The sequence below is a fragment of the Chiloscyllium punctatum genome, chromosome 25, assembly GCF_047496795.1.
Source record: "Chiloscyllium punctatum isolate Juve2018m chromosome 25, sChiPun1.3, whole genome shotgun sequence".
Classification (NCBI taxonomy): domain Eukaryota; kingdom Metazoa; phylum Chordata; class Chondrichthyes; order Orectolobiformes; family Hemiscylliidae; genus Chiloscyllium; species Chiloscyllium punctatum.
The window spans coordinates 70,792,798-70,812,688 of record NC_092763.1 but is presented as its reverse complement, the minus strand read 5'-3'; the positions used below and the strand labels follow the sequence as shown (position 1 = coordinate 70,812,688).

Below are 19,891 nucleotides of genomic sequence, written 5' to 3'. Positions count from 1 at the left end.
TCACTATCCTATCTACCTGCGACTCCACTTTCAAGGAACTATGAACCTGCACTCCAAAGTCTCTTTGTTCAGCAACACTCCCTAGGACCTTACCATTAAGTGTATAAGTCCTGCTAAGATTTGCTTTCCCAAAATGCAGCACCTCACATTTATCAAAATTAAACTCCATCTGCCACTTCTCATTATATTGGCCCATCTGATAAAGATCCTGCTGTAATCTGAGGTCCCTTCTTTGCTGTCCACTACTGATTTTAGTTTGGTGTCATCTGCAAACTTTCTATCTATACCTCTTATGCTCGCATCCAAATCATTTATATAAACCTCCAGTCTGAAAAACAACCCTCCACCACCACCCTCTGTCTTCTACCTTTGAGCCAGTTCTGTATCCAAATGGCTAGTTCTCCCTGTATTCCATGAGATCTAACCTTGCTAATCAGTCTCCCATGGGAACCTTGTCGAACACCTTACTGAAGTCCATATAGATCACATTTACCGCTCTGCCCTCATCAATCCTCTTTGTTACTTCTTCAAAAAACTCAATCGAGTTTGTGAGGCATGATTTCCCACGCACAAAGCCATGTTGACTATCCCTAATCAGTCCTTGCCTTTCCAAATCCATGTACATCCTGTCCCTCAGGATTCCCTCCAACAACTTGCCCACCTCCGACATCAGGCTCACTGGTCTATAGTTCCCTGGCTTGTCTTTACCATCCTTCTTAAACAGTGGCACCACAATCTCCAGTTTTCTGGCACCTCACCTGTGACTATCATTGATACTAATATCTCAGTAAGAGGCCCAGCAATCACTTCCCTAGCTTCCCACAGAGTTCTAGGGTATACCTGATCAGGTCCTGGGAATTTATCCACTTTCATGTGTTTCAAGACATCCAGCACTTCCTCCTTTGTAATATGAATATTTTTCAAGATGTCACCATCTATTTCCCTACATTCTGTGTCTTCCATGTCCTTTTTCCACAGTAAATACTGATGCAAAATACTCATTTAGTATGTCCCCCATCTCCTGCGGCTCCACACAAAGGCTGCCTTGCTGATCTTTGAGGGGCCCTATTCTCTCCCTAGTTACCCTTCTGTCCTTAATGTTTTTGTAAAAACTCTTTGGATTCTCCTTAACTCTATTTGCCGAAACTATCTCATATCCCCTTTTTGCCCTCCTGATTTCTCTCTTAAATATATTCCTCTGCGTCTATACTTGTTTGAGGATACACTCAATTTATCCTGTTTATACCTTACATATGCTTCCTTCTTTTGCTTAACCAAACCCTCAATTTCTTTAGTCATCCAACATTCCCTACACCTACCAGCCTTTCCTTTCACCCTAACAGGAATATCCTCTCTCTGGACTCTCATTATCTCATTTCTGAAGGCTTCCCATTTTCCAGCCGTCCCTTTACCTGCGAACATCTGCCCCCAGTCAGCTTTTGAAAATTCTTGCCTAATACCACCAAAATTGGCCTTCCTCCAATTTCGAACTTCAACTTTTAGATCCAGTCTATCCTTTTCCATCATTTTTTTAAAACGAATAGAATTATGGTCACTGGCCCCAAAGTGCTTCCCCACTGACACCTCAGTCACCTGCCCTGCCTTATTTCCCAAGAGTAGGTCAAGTTTTGCACCTTCTCTGGTAGGTACAACCACGTAGTGAATCAGAAACCTTTCTTGTACGCACTTAACAAATTCCTCTCTATCTAAACCCTGAAGACTATGGCAGTCCCAGTTCATGTTTGGAAAGTTAAAATCCCTGACCATAACCACCCTATTATTCTTACAAATAACTGAGATCTCCTTACAAATTTGTTTCTCAATTTCCCTCTGACTAATCCCAATAAGGTGATCGTCCCTTTCTTACTTCTCAGTTCCACCCAAATAACTTCCCTGATGTATTTCCAGGAATATCCTCCCTAAGTACAGCTGTAATGCTATCCCTTATCAAAAATGCCACTCCCCCTCCTCTCTTGCCTCCCTTTCTGTCCTTCCTGTAGCATTTGTATCCTGGAACATTAAGCTGCCAGTCCTGTCCATCCCTGAGCCATGTTTCTGTAATTGCTATCTTATCCCAGTCCCATGTTCCTAACCATATCCTGAGTTCATCTGCCTTCCCTGTTAGGCCTCTTGCATTGAAATAAATGCAGTTTAATTTATCAGTCCTACCTTGTTCTCTGCTTTGTCCCTGCCTGCTCTGACTGCTTGACTCTCCTTTGTTCTCAACTGTCTCAGATTGAAATCTTTCCTCACTATCTCCCTGGGTCCCCCCCCACCTCCTACCTTACTAGTTTAAATCTTCCCGAGCAGCTCTAGCAAATCTCCCTGCCAGTATATTAATCCCCTTCCAATTTAGGTGCAATCCCGTCCTTCTGGTACAGGTCACTTCTACCCCAAAACAGCTTTCAATGATCCAAAAATGTGAATCCTTCTCCCATACACCAGTTCCTCAGCCATGCATTCATCTGCTCTATCCTCCTATTCCTGCCCTCGCTAGCTCGTAGCACCTGGGACTACCAACCACATTTGCTGCCTCAGGTAGTGTGGGATTCGAACAAAATAAGCAGAGCCTTCCTTACCTTCAACCTCACCAACAACCGAAACTGAGCATTCCCATGCTCTCAAATGGAGTATAATACCGGCTTTGTTCTGTGGAGCGTCCAGTAGAGTCACAACAAACAGGGGTCAGGAATGGCAGTGTGAAGGCAGATTGTTCAGTGCTGAGCCCCGACCACTGGGGGACCGCAAACTGGGGGAATTGTGCCTGGCCGTGCAGTCCCACCATAATGCCCTCATCCGTACAGGGGACAAAGCATATCCCTGCCTGCCAGGTTCCATCCGATCTTAACTGTTAGTGTGAAGGAAATCGAGCAAGCTCATCCTCAGAACTCCACTTTCAGCGGAACAGTTTTCGGATATATATCGCTTGACCCTTCAAACCCAACGAGTGCCATGGTCTTGCCTGCCAGCTAAAATCCCTTATTCCTCACAATTTTCTGATCAAGGGTGGAATTGGTTACCCCCGTGCCTATCATAAATAGGATTGGAGTTCCAGCTGTCTGCAAGGTAATGTGGGGTTCCTGCTGAGGGGACATGCTGACAACTGGGAGGTTACTATTTGGGAATCCGGTGAATGGATTGTTCGAGGTGAGTCCAGGGCGGCAGGTCCAGGCCTGGAAAGTCGCGGTTTGGGCGAAGGGGAATTCAGCCTTCCAGCGACAGGCCTCCCACAGTTGAAATACTGGCCTGGCTGCCTCATTGGGAACCGGCCCCATCTCCCTCTTATCCAAGGTGCATCAGGGGACGCCCCTGGTGCCCCCCCCCCCCCAAGGCCCCTGTGGGGAGAGGCGGCTTGGTGGGCGTCGCTGGACCGGCCTCTGGGGGAGAGTTTGTGCCCAGAGTGTATCCCAGTTCCACTGGAGTTCGTTAGTACTGACTGGGGGTTTGCAGCGCTCGGGGCGGGGGAGGGGGTGGGGGGTGGGGGGGAGCAGCTGAACGATTGTCTGGCTGAACACATGGAGCAGTCTGGGGTAAAACACCCCAGGGCACCTTTACCGGTCAGTTCTGCCCAATTCAGATGTTTGTGTCACTTACTCAGCCCCAGGAGACGTTCCCTATGGGGAGGTCAGAGTCGCGGCCCCGAATGTTGATGTCTGTTTTGTACCACAAATCCGGACGGCACAAGTTTCAGTACATCAGCAGATGCTTTATTATTGGACAGCCAGCGAGAGATTCTCAATGTCCCCAAAAGTAGACATGTGTCTACTTTTGGTGAGACTTCTCCACGAATCTCTTCCCTACACACAAAGACAGTATTTTTTATCGGGATTAAACAAAAGGTTTATCAGTCACATGGTCGATTGTCATTACATAGTTTAATGTAGATAATTATGAATTTACAAAGCCCGATGAATGTCGATATCCAGTGATAACATCTGAATGGATTACAGGAACTGTTTATCATATACTTCATGATTATATGTTGATGAGAAGAGATTAAGACAAAAGGGAATTGCCTGCTGTAAATGGGGGATTTACATACCTATGCTAATATAGAGGGGAAGTAAGACAATGGGAGCAGGAGGTAGTTTAAGCTCCTTCGAAGCTCCTCGGATGCTGCCTGAACTGCTGTGCTCTTCCAGCACCACTAATCCAGAATCTGGTTTCCAGCATCTGCAGTCATTGTTTTTACCGGCAGTTTAACAGGGTTGTGGCCAAAGCTATTAGTCTTGTCTGGGAAGGACAAATACCTCTGTGAGGCTACAATGGATTTGTGGCTCCACTGGGCTCCATTTCTGAGATATAGTCAGCCTCTCCCGCCCCCTCCCCTCCTCCCACCCTACTGAGATGTTCTGTCTGTATTGTATGAGGACAGGTTTCCAATTGATACTGCAGTGAGTCTTTTTAGCAGTGGAATGTTTTACCCTTGAGTCCCCCAATGTGCCTTGATAGAGAAGTAAACATGGAACTGAACCCTTCGTGAATTTCTAACTTCCACAGTACTCCAGGAATAATGTTTTAAGAGTTATGTATTCTATATTTCTCTGCATCTGTTGGCATATTACCAATTGGTTCAGTCACTGTAATAAAAATGAGAGTGCCATTTTCCTATGAGTAATTCACTCTGCAGGTTCAGAAGTTAGAATATTGTTGGTACTTGTGAGTAGGTGGGGTCCCCAGGACTGTCATTCCACAGGTTGGAATGAAAAGAAATGGGAAACCCATGCCAAAACACATTGTTTTGTAGTCATTTGGTAAACACTGTAACTGTTCAAATATGTCCATAGTCTCATTTCTTCCTGTTTCTGTAACGGTCTCCAATCCTACAACCATTCCAGAACTTTGGCATCCTCTTGTGGATCCCATACTTGCTTCATCCCACCATTTGTAGATGTGCTAATTGGTATATTGGGTCCAGATCGATGTGCTTATTGATTGAATCTGTGGATGAGTGCCATGCCTCTAGGAATTCCCTGGCTATTCTCATCATCCACAGATTCAATCAAGAAGCACATTGATCTGGACCCAATATACCGGCCACTGCAACGGACAGCTGGAACTGACAACCGGAAGGGACAGATTCAAACCACTACAAATGCTGAGGAAAGATCACAGAAGCGTTTCACAGGAGGCTCCCAAGCACTGAGGATGTCACCTAGACAGGGGATGAAACGTCTGCAACACAAATTCCCAGCTCAGCGAATAGAACCACAACAACGGTTAGCACTGCTGCCTCACAGTGCCAGGGACCCAGGTTCAATTCTGTCTTGGGCGACTGTCTGTGTGTAGTTTGCACATTCTCCCCGTGTCTGCGTGGGTTTCCTCCAGGTGCTCTGGTTTCCTGCCACAGTCCAAAGTTGTGCGGGTCAGGTGAATTGGCCATGCTAAATTGCCCGTAGAGTTAGGTGCATGAGTCAGGGGTGAATGTAGGGGAATGGGTCTGGGTGGGTTGCTCTTCGGAGGGTCAGAGTGAACTTGTTGGGCTGAAGGCCTGTTTCCACACTGTAGGGAATCTAGTTTAATCAATGAGTAAGAACAACCGTGTATTATTTAGGAGAGCAGAATTAGACTGTTCAGCCCATAATGTCATCCCATTGCTACTGTACTCTCTAAGACCATGGCTGATCCACCTCAACTCTACCTTCCTCTGTTTGCCCCTGTATCCCCCTCGATTCCATTGAAATCCAAGAATCGATTGATCTCTGTCTTGAATGTTTCCATTAACTGAACCTTCACAGCCCTGTGGAGTCGAAAAACACCAAAGATTGACAACCTTTCAAATGAAGAAAATTTTCCTCATCTCAGCCCTAAACGGCCTTTATCCTCAGATATCTTGTGTTAGATTAGATTAGATTAGATTACCTACAGCATGGAAACAGGCCCGTCGGCCCAACAAGTCCACACCAACCCTCTGAAGAGGAACCCACCCAGACCTATTCACCTACCCCATATTTACCCCTGATTAATGCACCTAACACTATGGCAATTTAGCATGGCCAATTCACCTGACCTGCACATCATTTAGATTGTGGGAGGAAACTGGAGCACCCGGAGGAAACCCACGCAGTGGGGAGAATGGGCACTCTCCATACGGTCGCCCAAGACAGGAATTGATTTTCAGCCAGGAAAATAGTTTTTCAGGATCTATCCTCTCAAGACCATTATGAATTTTACATGCTTCAAGGAAATCATACTCTTTCCCCCAATTTTAACTTGAAATTCCTGCCTTTCCTCTTCTAGGTTCAGTGCCATTTTCTGCCGGTTCCTTTTTGGTCTATATCAACCTGGATAAACTCTGGAATAAGCCCAGTGTGAAACTCACCCCTTTGCAGAATTTTGGCAATGGCTGTCTGGCAGCGGGTGTTGCCCAAACACTCTCCTTCCCTTTTGAAACTGTGAAAAGAAAGATGCAGGTGAGTTCTGAACTGTGCTTATGTGCAACATCAGAAATGTGAAGTGATCTGAGCTGTGCCTGAGGTGTTTTATCTTGATTGAACGCCCAGGTACTTTTCCTTTTCTGGTCAATAACTGCAGCAATCCAATTTTCGTTGCATGAATTCCTCAACTCCTCCTAAGAGCCATTCAATGTGAACTCCTGTGGCATCTTGTGCGGCTATGTGTGTGCGCACACTTCCTGCTCTGACCACCAGTCTGCGCTGTTGGCCCATTGCTGATTCCGAAACCTTTTATCCAATTGCCTTTTCTTTTAAAAGCATCTCCTCCAGGTTTTATGGAGCAGTCACTTGCCGCATTTGCAGCAATTACAACGTAATGTAGGTACTGCTAAAGCATTTCGTCACTGAATACATGAGTCAGATATGATTCAAACCTCAAGGGGCTTACTGTGTACAGATGCTCTGAAAGAGGATTTGACTAACTCTCAAAACCCATCTGACTGACAGCGGGCAGTGCAGAACCAATGGCAGAATGATCGAAATTTGTCTTATTGGCGGATTCATTGCAAGCTGGAAGTCCGGTTCTCCAGCAGATTTTGATGCACTTTTTGATATTGGGGAATATCCACAGCAAGTACAGTAAAGAACAGATGCAGTTGCAAATTTACAATGGCAGTGCAGACACACAGTAAGTCTCCCTGTTTGCCTTAAATGTTGTAACTTGTAACCAGAAATATAAATGGATTTCCATGTCCAAGGTTGAAACTACTTCTGTACCGACCAGCTTCACAGCAGCAAATAGAAGATGAATTATGCCTTTACCTTGTCTAAGTGTGCACTAAAATAAAATGGGCCTATGATCTGTTGTTCCTACAGCACAAACATAATTAAATTTGTCTCTCTCGAACTCACTATCGGATTCATTTGGAAGAAGCCTGAATAATTCAATTGTCCATGTCATTCAGGCCACAAAATTATTTTCTTTGGTCTGTCTCATCTCAGAGCAGCTGAAATTGTCACTTGTGTGTTCTTTATATCCAGATTCAATTACTTCAATGTTCTCTTAGCTGGCTTTGCATCTTCCATCCTCTGTAGCCATCAGTTTACCTAAATGTGTTTGGTGCCCATCTCTTAATTCACACTAATTCTCATCCTTTGTTTTCAAATTATTCCATGGTCTTGCCCTTCCTACGTTTGTATCTTGTTCCAGCCTGATAATTCTCCCAGAGGAATTGTTTTTGTTTCCTATATCTGCCATGTTGTAGTGCCTGATTTCCTTCATTTCACCATTGGAACTTGTCCCTTCTCATTGGCTGGGTCCCAGCATGTAGGAGCTCTGCTCAGAAACATCTCTGCACTTTGTAAAGGCTACGTCTTTTTATTCGTCTGGATTTTACAATTGTGGACTGAAATGATACCACACAGGTTTTTAAAATTGCAATGCTTTGAAAAGCCAATCACCTGACTTACAGCAAACATTGTTTCAAGCAGACCCTCGAACAGTAAACAAAGTTTAGGTTGCAAATGTACTGAAGTCGTTGTGGAGGGAGAGGGGGGTGGTGCTGGTGGAATGAGTCTGTATCCAGATGGAGTTTTGGTTGTCAACAAGATGTTGATTGGTCAATGGATTAGTGACCAGTTAATAGTGACAAAGGTCTTTTGCCTGCCAAAATCATATGATTAGTTCTTGGGTAACTGAACATCTTGACCAAGTCCCAGGATCTCTCTACAGGAAGCCATTTTAAGCCCGTGCTGTACATCTCTATGACTGTATGACTAAAACAGTTTAACTTCCCTTTAGCTGTTGCGGTAACCTTTTCTTTAATTGATAAATCAAACCTTTTGTGTAGTGGAACCAGCCACTGCACCTCGTGTAAATCATTTGGAAAAGGATACCCAAAGAGAAACCTTTTGGTCAGCAAGAACTAACTCAACCAAACTTGTGAATAAAACCACTGAACTGCTTTCCCAATTTGAGCTTAATTAAATTTGGCATCATGTTTGGCACAACATTGTGGGCCAAAGGGTCCATTCCTGTGCTGTATTGTTCTTTGTTTCCCTCTTCACATCTGTCTCTGTGTGTGGCTGTATGTAAGGAGGGTGGTTATAAGGAGATTAGAGCTTTAATGTGTACTGTTATATGCCAGTAATCTATAACTGTGTTTTCCTGCCGTTGGAATCTGATGACCTGTAATAAATTGCTTCTTGCCGGGCAAGGAAACCTGTTCCATGATTCCTATCAACCTGAGACTGAAGATTGAGTGAATTGGGGAATTTTGAGACTTATTTTAAAATCTTTAAATGACTGGGAATAATGGAGCTTGATTACCAGTCACAGCTACTCCAGTGAGTGGTGACACTTGTAACATGTTTTCTTCTCCTTGTCAGATGATTCTTTTTAAAAGAAATGGGCAGGACGGTGGCTCAGCAGTTAGCACTGCTGCCTCACAACACCAGGGTTCCAGGTTCAATTCCCACCTCGGGACTGTGTGAAGTTTGCACGTTCTCCCCGTGTCTGCGTGGGTTTCCTCCGGGTGCTCCGGTTTCCTCCCACAGTCCAAAAGATGTGCAGGTCAGGTAGGTTGGCCATGCTAAATTGCCCATAATGTTAGGTGTATTAGTCAGAGGGAAATAGATCTGGGTGGGTTACTCTTCAGAGGGTCAGTGTGGACTTGTTGGGCCGAAGGGCCTGTTTCCCCACTGTAGGCAATCTAATCTAATCAAAAACATGCCTCTTTGATCAAGCTTCTAATAATTTTAATAAGGATTTGTTGCACCCAGGAGTGTTTCTCATATTTTGTTGTGGTAAAGGTGACATCTAAATGTAGTTTGAGATTAATCATTTGTTTCCATGTGTGAACACCATTTATCTCTCTCCATAGGCACAGAGTCCCCTGCTTCCCCACTACGGAGGGGTGGATGTACATTTTGCTGGTGTTGTGGACTGTTTCAAGCAAATTGTGAAGACAAAAGGTGTCCTGAGTTTATGGAATGGTCTAACAGCAAATCTAGTAAAGGTGAGTGCTGTTTCCATAAACCTAGCACTCATTAGATTGATCTGTACTGCACTACATTGTCTGACCTTGATTTCTCTGTATTCAATGTAACACGAGGGTGTATATTAGACACATAGTCAATTCATTGTCATTTGTGGGTATCAATATATTTGACCTTTCTGTTTTTGTTCCTTGTCTGTCTCTCTTGTGAGTTACCCATGCCATAATGGCCCCACCCAGCCATATTGGCACCACATACTGCCGTGACAATTCAGCACAGATGCCTTCACCCAAAACAAGTAATGCTCTGTTACTGAAAATTCTTTATTACAGACTGTATCAAGTCCTTGTTATTTGTAGAGAGTAGGGGTACAGGCCTCCAGTGGATAACATAGAAACATAGTGACTGTGTGGGTTTCCTCTGGGTACTCCAGTTTTTTCCCACAGTTGTGGGTGGCACGGTGGCACAGTGGTTAGCGCTGCTGCCTCACAGCGTCAGAGACCCGGGTTCAATTCCCGCCTCAGGCGACTGACTGTGTGGAGTTTGCACGTTCTCCCCGTGTTGGCATGGGTTTCCTCCGGGTGCTCCGGTTTCCTCCCACAGTCCAAAGATGTGCAGGTCAGGTAAATTGGCCATGCTAAATTGCCCGTAGTGTTAGGTAAGGGGTAAATGTAGGGGTATGGGTGGGTTGCTTCAGCGGGGCGGTGTGGACTTGTTGGGCCGAAGGGCCTGTTTCCACATTGTAAGTAATCTAATCCAAAGATGTGTAGGCCAGGGGGATTAGCCATAGGAAATGCAGGGTTACAGGGATAGGGTTTGGGTGGGTATGAGGGGGGAAGAGATGCTTGGAGAAGTGGCCTGATTTCACCAGTTCCCCCCGCCTCCTCAGTAAAACTGCACAAGTCTCCATGTCCACCTTGTAATGGTGGTTCAGAATCTTCTACACTTCAATAAAGTCACACCTCGCTCTTCTAAACCCATTGGGAACACTGTTAACCTCCTCAACCTAAACTCCTCATATAACCTAATCTAATAAACCTCCTCAGAACTATCTCCAATATATTTGCATCCTTCCTTTCAATAAGGAGATGATGATCTAGATTAATATTCATGATGTGCTCTCATCAGTACTCTATAACTGAAGTATAATGTCATTTCTTATTATGATCAACTCTCTTGTACATTACGTATAAGATTCCGATAGCAAAGACTTCATGTTAAATCATTATTTGAGGATATATGCTTATTTAAAGTTATATCACCTACATGTTAGGAAAAGTTCTTAGAAGCCAACACCTTAGGGGCAGAAGTGTGCTGTTAATAGTGCTGCCACTCAGTCAGTTGATCTGTATCTTAACTTCATTCTGAGGGGAGGTGATGGCATTGTGGTATTATCACTGGGCTATTGATCCAGAGATCTCAGTGTACTGGAGACCTGAATTTAAATCCCACCACAGCAGAAGGTGGAGTTTGAATTTCAAAAGAGAATCTGGAATTAAGAGTGTAATGAATCCATTGCTGGAAAAACTCATCTGTTTCACTAATATTCTTTAATGAAGAAAATGGTCACCGTACTGGTTCTGGCCTACTTGTGACTCCAGACCCACACCAAAGTGGTTGACTCTTAACTGCCTTCTGGGGAATTAGGGATGGACAATAAATGCTGATTTCTCAGCAGTATCCACATCCTGTGAGTGATTTTTTATTTAAAATCTCCAGCCTTGGCTCCAAGTCCCTTAGTATCCTTGCCTTCCAAAGATCTAACAGTCCCGGACAGGCCAATTCTAATTTTAATGTTTTGGAGCAGCAATGATTGATCCTCTCATTTTATGCTTTACTTATTGTCGCTGCCAGAGCATGTGACCAAAGCCTGTTTTGTCCAAAAAAATGTGACTAGGGTTCGGATGTTGTTGTAGAATTCCTGATTTTCACTAAACCGATGCTGGATGTCTGAACCAGGTGGAGCTCCACCTGTCTAATGAAAGACCCCTTTCGTCAGAACATCACTTTTGAAAGGACATGCTTGCCTTTTGGAGCTGATTCAACCAATGACAACCAACTTCATTACTTCATTACTTCATTGTGACAGTATGTCACTTCTTGAGACAGAGGAGAAAAAATAGTGATAATTTTATTTGGGAGAAAATATGATATTTCAGAACTAGAGCAAGTTAACTGTAATATTTATAAATGAAAACAGATCAAACATAAATTTCCAGCTCGCATATGGTATCTGTGTTAGTGTTGTGAAGTTACAAATGTCATATGATGACCCAGTGATGGAAATTGACTCCTTTTCCAATTGTTCAGTCATGTGGAAAAGTCTAATGGAGCAGATTGACTTTTCAGTCAAAAAAAACCGTTAACTTGTGTGAACAGGAATTAACGCAATGCATAAAATGTGTCCCACAAAGCTGATTTTCAGAAAAATTATGCTGCTGTTTTTGTCTTGGAAGAGTGTGTGTTAATCTGAAGTCTGCACTAAATGAGGCTTTGCTTTGGCTCATTTTATTATTGTGAAGAGTAATTAAGAATTTGCCCTGGGTGGGGGGAGGGGGAGGATGGTGGTCACAATGTCCAGACTGGAGCTTGATTGACTGGAGTTTATTAAATTGCATAAATTCAGCATTTGGATGGGGACAGCTGCTGTATCAACAGACATAGATCAAAAGCTTTTTGAATTATCTCTACATGAAACCTCTTTATAATCCCAAGAGGTGTTTTTAGAGCAATAAGTCCTTTTCACATTTCTGTCCAATGTATTCTGTCCTTTGCTTCAGCATTAACTCAAGTTATAAGCTAAATATTACCACACTTTCAATAACAGATTATCATATACCCTCATATCTAAGCCTCTATTAGATTTGGTGGGGCGATCTGCCACATTCAATTTAAGCCTTTTGCCTTTTGCCTGTCTGTTTCAATCACTTTTTTGTAATTCACAGATTGTTCCGTATTATGGTCTGATGTTCAGCACATTCGAGTTCTGCAAGCGGGTTTGTCTGTACAAGAATGGCTACATCGTGTCTCCCCTGAGCTATCGGCTGAGTCCAGGTGTAGACCAGAGCTTGGGGGCTGAGGAGCTGTGGGAGCTGAGGAGGTTGATCAGGGAAAAGAGGTTTGAGACTAACCAGTCCACACTAGGCACCAAATGGTGGGGCTGAGGAAACCGGCTCTCGAGGCCTATGACAGGACATTTGTTCATCTTGAGCACTGACGTCACTTCCTTGCACCAAAGAACCTGTTTTCCTTTAAAACCTGTATACTCCTCCCGCTCACATCACACTCAGCATTGTCAGTTGCCCAGCGCAATAACCAAGATGGCATCTGTTTCTGAACTATTGGAGGTCCATATTGAACAATTGGGCCAGTCTGACATTAATGTGCTGACCACAAACTTCAGTGACTAATCCTGTGATTACTTCAGTTTTTTTTAAACAGTCAGTTATCGTTTTTACTTGCCTCACTTTCTTGAGGTAATGTTGCATCTGTGGATATTGTCTGCACCCACGAATCAGTAGCTGGTCATAATAAACAGCGTGAGAGTTTTGAACGAGCCCGCATCAGAACGGAAGTGAGATGTCAAGTGAAACTAAAGTTCTGTCAATCAACCAAAAAGACTTGCATTTTACATTGTGCCTTTTAGCTTAGAAAAATGCTGCTTTCTGGGGAAAATGGATTTCAAAACCAAAGAGAATAGAAGGTGTGATTTAGTACTTTCTGGACTTGCATAGTCCAGTTTAATTACAGTACAATTTCCCATTTTGAGAGTGTTATGGAATGTTAATTCCTGTTTCACTGTACTGATGTTTACAAATGAGCTTGTTGTTAAAATGGGGAAAAAATTCCTGACAAGCCAAGATCTACAAGAAGAGAAACTGAAATCCGTGTTTGTGGATGATCTCCTTCAGTGTCTCTGGTCAGCAAGTGTTCCACATTGTCACCTTGCCTGAGCTAGATCTGAAATTCAAGCAATTTATTCAGGGAGTAAGAAACAGAAGGGTTACATTTTTAAATTGGTGCAGTCCCTTGACCAAGTGTTAGGTCACACCACAATATTACTAATTTGGTTTGCTGACCCTACTCCCACTTGTAACAAAGGAATGTAATATTATCATCTTCTTCTTTGAAGAAGTTACCCTGTGCAGTCCATGTGATCTGCCAGTTTCACAATAGTCGAGCAATAACAGAATCATGCACTGTGATAACTTTAGAATCTAAACATATTAATGGATTTTTTTAAAAAATTAGCCAAGTGAAACTCTATCTTTAATATCCTTTGAGGCCAAAGTAGATTTTTTTTGTTTGTTATATGTCTGCTACATGTAATAAACACTTATGCACAAAATGTTTGTTTATTGTGTATTGTTCAATCTGTCTATACATATACACCCTGCCATCTCTAACACATCTGTATGAGGTAAATGATTTATCAGGATGTAACATTCACTGCAACTTTTCATGATAATTCTGTGATCCTGTTTTATGTAGGTACAGGACGTTGGTTTCTAACTGGTTTTCTAAAGACTATCAGAAAATGATGACTTCATATGTTAGTCGACTTTTAAACTAAAAGAATTGTAGATGCTGGAAATTGGAAACAAAGACAGAATTTACTGGAAAAAACCCAGCAGGTCTGGCAGTATCTGTGGAGACAAATCAAAGTTAACATTTCGGGTCCAGTGACCCCTCCTCGAACTTTGAATTCTGAAGAAGAGTCACTGGACCCAAAACGTTAACCCTGCTTTCTCTCCACAGATGCTGCCAGACCTGCTCAGCTTTTCCAGCAATTTCTGTTTTTGTCACAGTTTTAAACCACTTGGCATCTCATTCCATCTAATAGTTATTCCCACAAGGCATACATCTGACCAACAACATTGCAGCAAGCTAAATGTCACCATTCTACTTCTGAATTAGCAGTTCTGCTTCAGGCTCTGCCTGTGCACTATTGGATTGACTGTATTTGCTGCTTTTGCTCATTGGGCTATGGGGATATTGATGTACAGCAGGGACTTGATTTGTCCTGCGTTCAGAATGTTGAAAGGATACAAGAAACCAGCAAATCTGTGTCCTCTGATGAAATCAAAATGGTGAGACAGAGTAGAATCCAAGCAAGACCATTTTGGAACAAGGTCAGGAATCCTTTGTAGTAGAGATTAGGTAGTAGAGTAGATCTTTACACATCCCCAAAGATAAAAGCGATGTTTCCTGTCAATAGTCTGACTTTCAAGGACTGAGATAAATAGGCTTTTGTTATATAGGGTATCAGGGTTACAGAGCTAAGTGAAGTTGAGGTGTCGACCGGCAATGATCGAATTGATTAGGTTTGAGGAAGTGAGTGACCGTCTCCTGTTCTCATGTTCCAACTATAAGCCCTTTCTTCCATGTAACTGAGTGGTACAGGACTTTGATAAACATGTCAGCAGAGATCAGAATGCATTTGAGTTCAATTCTCATTTCTTGCAATGGGCAACTTCTCCAAACTTGCTAAATTCTCCTCATTACTGCATGTGAACTTCACCATTATTTTTGCAGTGGGGATTCAATAGCCTTGTCAATCTGAAGTGGTCCAATGCAGCACTCTGTAAGTGTGCAGGTGTCTTGATGCTGTGAAAAATATACAAACATATTAAGTAGGGGCAGGATTAAGTCATTCAGCTCCTCAAGCCTGTATTGCAATTCTGTTCATGGTTGATTTGTTTATGGTCTCACGTCCACACTGCCCCCAAATAACATTTGACTCCCTCTGAATTCCATAAATCTATCTCCCTCTGCTGTGAAAGTGTTCAATGAATTTCATCTCAACTGTCTCAGGAAGACAGTTCAAAAGACCATCAACCTAAGAGAAAAAAAGATTCTCGTCAAATGTGTTTGAAGTGGGAATGCCCAGATCTTTAAACTGTGCCCCTATGTTCTCCTGTGTGGAGAGACCCTATTTTTAGCATCCACCCTCTCCAGTCCACTCAGGATCCTGGTTGTATCTAAAAGATCTATTTCAGTGGATACAAGTACAGTCTATCCAACCTCTCCTAATAAGATAAACCTGCCCTACTCCAAGTATCAGTCAAGTGAGTGTTCTCTGATCTGCCTCTGACCTGTTTACATCAGCTGTGTTTTGTTTACTAATTCATGGGATCCATAAGCAATGTCTTTAACTCTTAACTGCCCTCTCAAATATTGGCTTAGCTAGCAAGCCAATATTTGAGAGGGCAGTTAAGAGTTAAAGACATTGCTTATGGATCTGGAGTCACATAGAAGCCAGACCAGGTAAGGATGGCAGATTTCCTTCCTTAAAGCACATAAGTGAATCAACTGAGTTTTCATGACAATTGACATTGATTACATAGTCACCATTGAGCCAGTTTTTTTTAAATTTCAGATTTTTACTCCGTTCAAATGTTACCATCTGACATGGGTGGAATTCTAACCCAAGTTCTCAGAAAGTAATCTGCTAAGTATGGTGGACTGTCACTTTAACAGTCCAATCATGTGATATAAAGATGATGTTATTAGCCATTTTAGGTTCGGTTTGGAAACCCTAAGTCTAACTGTGCTTCCTGTGTAGCGAACACCTCCTTAATAAAGTGCCTGTTTTTAAACACTTTGATCTCCTGGTCCTCCTCAGAAGATAACAACCAGTGTTTTTGGTTATTAGTCCAGTAATTAGTTTGTATTCTGTTTTGATATTTTAATAGACCATTGGTTGGGTTACTGCCTCTGATTAATAGCTTTTGTACAGCTTGCCTGCCTGCCTCCGATACAACAGTAATTTTCACAGTGTTGGTTTGTAAGGACATTCCACAATTCCAAATGCCTATGGCCTGAAATGAAAGCTGGGGATCACATCTTGTGATTGAGGTTACATCATGTGAGTTATATCATGTGGGAGCCAATGAGTAAAAGCCATCTCAGGAAGAGGGAGTTTTTTTTTTCTCTTTTCCTAACCTCAGACAAATCATGTTGATTGTGATTTTTTTTTGGTCTTCATCTCTTCACATGTCGGTGTCACTGGCTGGGTCAGCATCCATTGTTCACCCCTAGGTGCACTGGAGAAGACGCCTTCTTTAACTGTGCAGTTCATTTGGTATAGTTCCATCCAGCTAATCAGTTGCCTCAGACTTGTTCAAGGATTGAAATCAAGACCTTCCCCATCTGAATGAGGTAGAGCTACATTGTATATTCCATGTAACAATTGGACAATCTGCTTCCAGTGTAGACATTACAGTGATCATATTTGGGTTCTTGTTCAGTATATTGTCACCATCTCTGAAACAAAAGGCCCAGATTGAAGCCTTATCTGAGGTGTCATAAAATCTCTGCACAAGTTGATTAACAATATCTATGAAAATATAATAGAAAGAGACGAATCTGATCACATGGATCTGGAGACAGCACTACATATTCTCGAGACCGGAACTGATTGTGACTCGGTTAGTGTTCCAACACTTATCACTTCATAATGCCTGGGCCACACTTTAACAAGCTGCAACCTGAAGGTGGATCTGCTGGGATTCATTCTGTAACATTGAATTTTGCAGCACAGAAATAGGCCATTTGGCCCATCTCATCAATGGTGGGTATGTGCCAAATGAGTCTCCTCTCATCTTACCTGCATGCTTTCTCTTCCATTTTCCCATAACCCTGCATATTGTTTCTATTGAAATAATCATCAAACATCCTCTTGAATGCCTCAATTGAACCTGCCTCCCCAACGTTTCCAGGAATACATTCCACGGCCTACCTACTCGCTGTGTGAAAAAGCTTCTCTCGCGTTTCATTTGCTTCCTTTGCAAAGAGCTTTAAAACTGTCGCCTCTGATTCTTGATCCATTTGCAAGCAGCGGCAGTTTCTCCCTAATTACTTTAACCAGTTTACCGGATCTTGCATGAACTTGAAAATGTCCACCTCTTAGCCTTCATTCCAAGGAAAACAGTCCCAATTTTCTAATCTTTCCTCATAACTGAAGTATCTCATTCTCACAACCATCCTATCAAACCTCTTCTGCACTCTCTCCAATGTATTCACACCCTTCCTATGGTATGGCATCCAGAACTATACACTGTGCTCCAACTGAGCTCTAATCAGTGTCTTGTATAAATTCATCATAATCTTCATACCTTATTTTTAAAACCTAGAATACTGTATGTTTTATTAAACCCTGTCCTGCCTGCCACCTTCATGATCTCCACACAGATATACCTAGGTCTTTCTCCTCCCACACTTTAAAATATTGTCCCTTATTTTACACTGCCTGTCCAAGTTCTTTGTAACACAGTGCATCACCTCACATTGCATTCAACTTCATCCATCACCTATCTGCCCACTTCATCAATGTGCGTTTGAAGTTCCTCACTGCCTTCCCCTTCAGTTACAATTCTCCAAAGTTTTGAGTCATTATTCTCCTGCACTCAAACCTGGGAAAGATTTGAAAGGTAATTTTCAGTGCCTTGTGCAATTTCCTCTCCCCGTTCTTACAATATCTTTGGTTGCATGCCATCCAGTCACAGTGCCTTATCATTTTAAATATCAAAAGCTTATCCAGTACCTTCTCGCTATTAATTTTAAGCTCTTCTAATGACTGCGGTTCTTCCTCTGTCACTGTGGTTTGGACTGCATCTGTCTCATAGGTAAAGTCAGATGCAAAATATTCAGTTAGACCAAGTTAAAATCCCCTGTTTGGTCCTTAATTGGCCCTTCACTTCCTTTTACCACCATTTTACTATTCACATATTTTTAGAAGACTTTGTGATTTCCTTTTTTTAGCTGCCAGTCTTTATTCATCCTAGTTCTCACATTTGCTTTTATACCTCCCATTTGACGCTTCACTATTCATCTTGGTTTTCATCTATATTTATGATCAAACATCTCCAGTGAGCACATTTTTTCTATCTCCCTTGTAATACAGGGAGCTGTGGATTTATTTGTCCTATATTTCCCTTTTGTTTGCAGGAATGTACCTTCACTGTGCCCAAACTATCTCCTCTTTGAGGGTAACCCATTGTTCAGCAACTGTACTTTTCCCCTCCGACCTCTGGTACGAGTTTATTCAGCCCAGCTCTGTTCTTGCCCCATTGAAGTCAGCCGTTTACCAGTTCATTACTCTTACTTTGAATTCATCAATGATATTTTCTACCATCATCCTAAACAATTCAAAATAATGATTTCTGCCCCTTAAATGTCCCCAGTGTCACTTGGTCTACCCAATTCCCAAGAAATAAGCTTTGCAGTGTCTCTTGTTGGACTGAATGTATATTGTTGTAGGAAATTGCCCCTCACTAAACCTTACTCTACTATTATCTGTGTGTGGTGACTGTGTGTGTTTTATTTATATATATTATATAAACATATATATAAAATATATATGAATAACTCGACCCTAATATTAACAATTCCATGATGTTTATAACTGTCTGTAATTTCTTTGCAGATTTGTTCCTTTATATACCTCCCAGTAGCTGGTGTTCTGTATATTTTACTGAGCAATATAATTACACATCTCTTATTCCTTAGCTTTAGACAAACCAATTCTATCCTTGAACCCTCTGAAACTTTCTCCAACATTGTGGTGGTCTCCTTCAGCAAAAATGCCACTCCTTCTCTTCTGACTTTCCCAACTTTTCTACACACTTTGTAACCAAAGATAATTTAACACTCAGATATGTAAGCCAGGTTTCCATTATTGCCATAACATCATAATCCCATAAGACAATCTGTGACTGTAACTCCTCAATCCGATTAACTATAATACTGTGTATTCACACACATGCAGTGTACATCTAATGAAAACTATCCTGTACATATTACTTTTGGCAGTCAGGAAGACTAATTTTATGCTCATGCTTGTTGGCAATGGAGTTTATAGAATCTCCACAGTGTGGAAACAGGCTATTTGTCCCAACAGGTCCACACTAACCCTCTGAGGGGCATCCCACCAAGATCCATCCCCTTAGTCTATTCCTGTATCCTTACATTTCATCTAACCCACACACCCCTGACACTATTGGCAATTTAGCGTGGCCAATCCACCTAACCTGCACACCTTTGGAGTGTGGGAGGAAACCAGAGCACCCAGCAGAAATGCAAGCAGACACTGGGAGAACGTACAAACTCCACACAGACACTCACCCAAGGCTGGAATCAAACCCAGGTCTAAGCACTGAGCCACTGTGCTGCCTATGTTCTGGAGTATGTTAGTATGTTCTGGAAGTAATGTATCAGTTACAGAAGACTCCATCCTTGAGTAGTCACTATCATTCAACTCCCCCCCACCCCCCACCCCTCAAATTGTAATGTCAAAATAGATTCCTTTTTTCAAAAAGGTCTTTTGTCAGGCTTTCGCTGTGACAACCAGTTTCAGGGCTGGGTATGTTGTACAGGTTACACATGCTCTATGATGGTTACATTACAGTGATGCAGCATTATCTCCTTGGTAATGTCTCTTTGGTAGTACACAAACATCATTCTTCTTGTATGACCAAACTGTTTGTTCAGTCTTGCTT

General features: G+C 42.4%; 1 protein-coding gene across 1 annotated transcript in view; it reads left to right on the top strand.

The window, feature by feature from the left end:
• Positions 1 to 13,740, top strand: part of slc25a43 (solute carrier family 25 member 43) — a 28,846-nt gene extending 15,106 nt beyond the window's left edge. Inside the window, exons 3-5 of the mRNA XM_072595526.1 lie at positions 6,241 to 6,413; positions 9,278 to 9,412; positions 12,338 to 13,740. Coding sequence (XP_072451627.1) covers positions 6,241 to 6,413; positions 9,278 to 9,412; positions 12,338 to 12,556 — 527 coding nt within the window. The 3' untranslated portion in view covers positions 12,557 to 13,740. The remainder of the gene's footprint in view (positions 1 to 6,240; positions 6,414 to 9,277; positions 9,413 to 12,337) is intronic.
• The last annotated feature ends 6,151 nt before the right edge of the window (positions 13,741 to 19,891 follow it).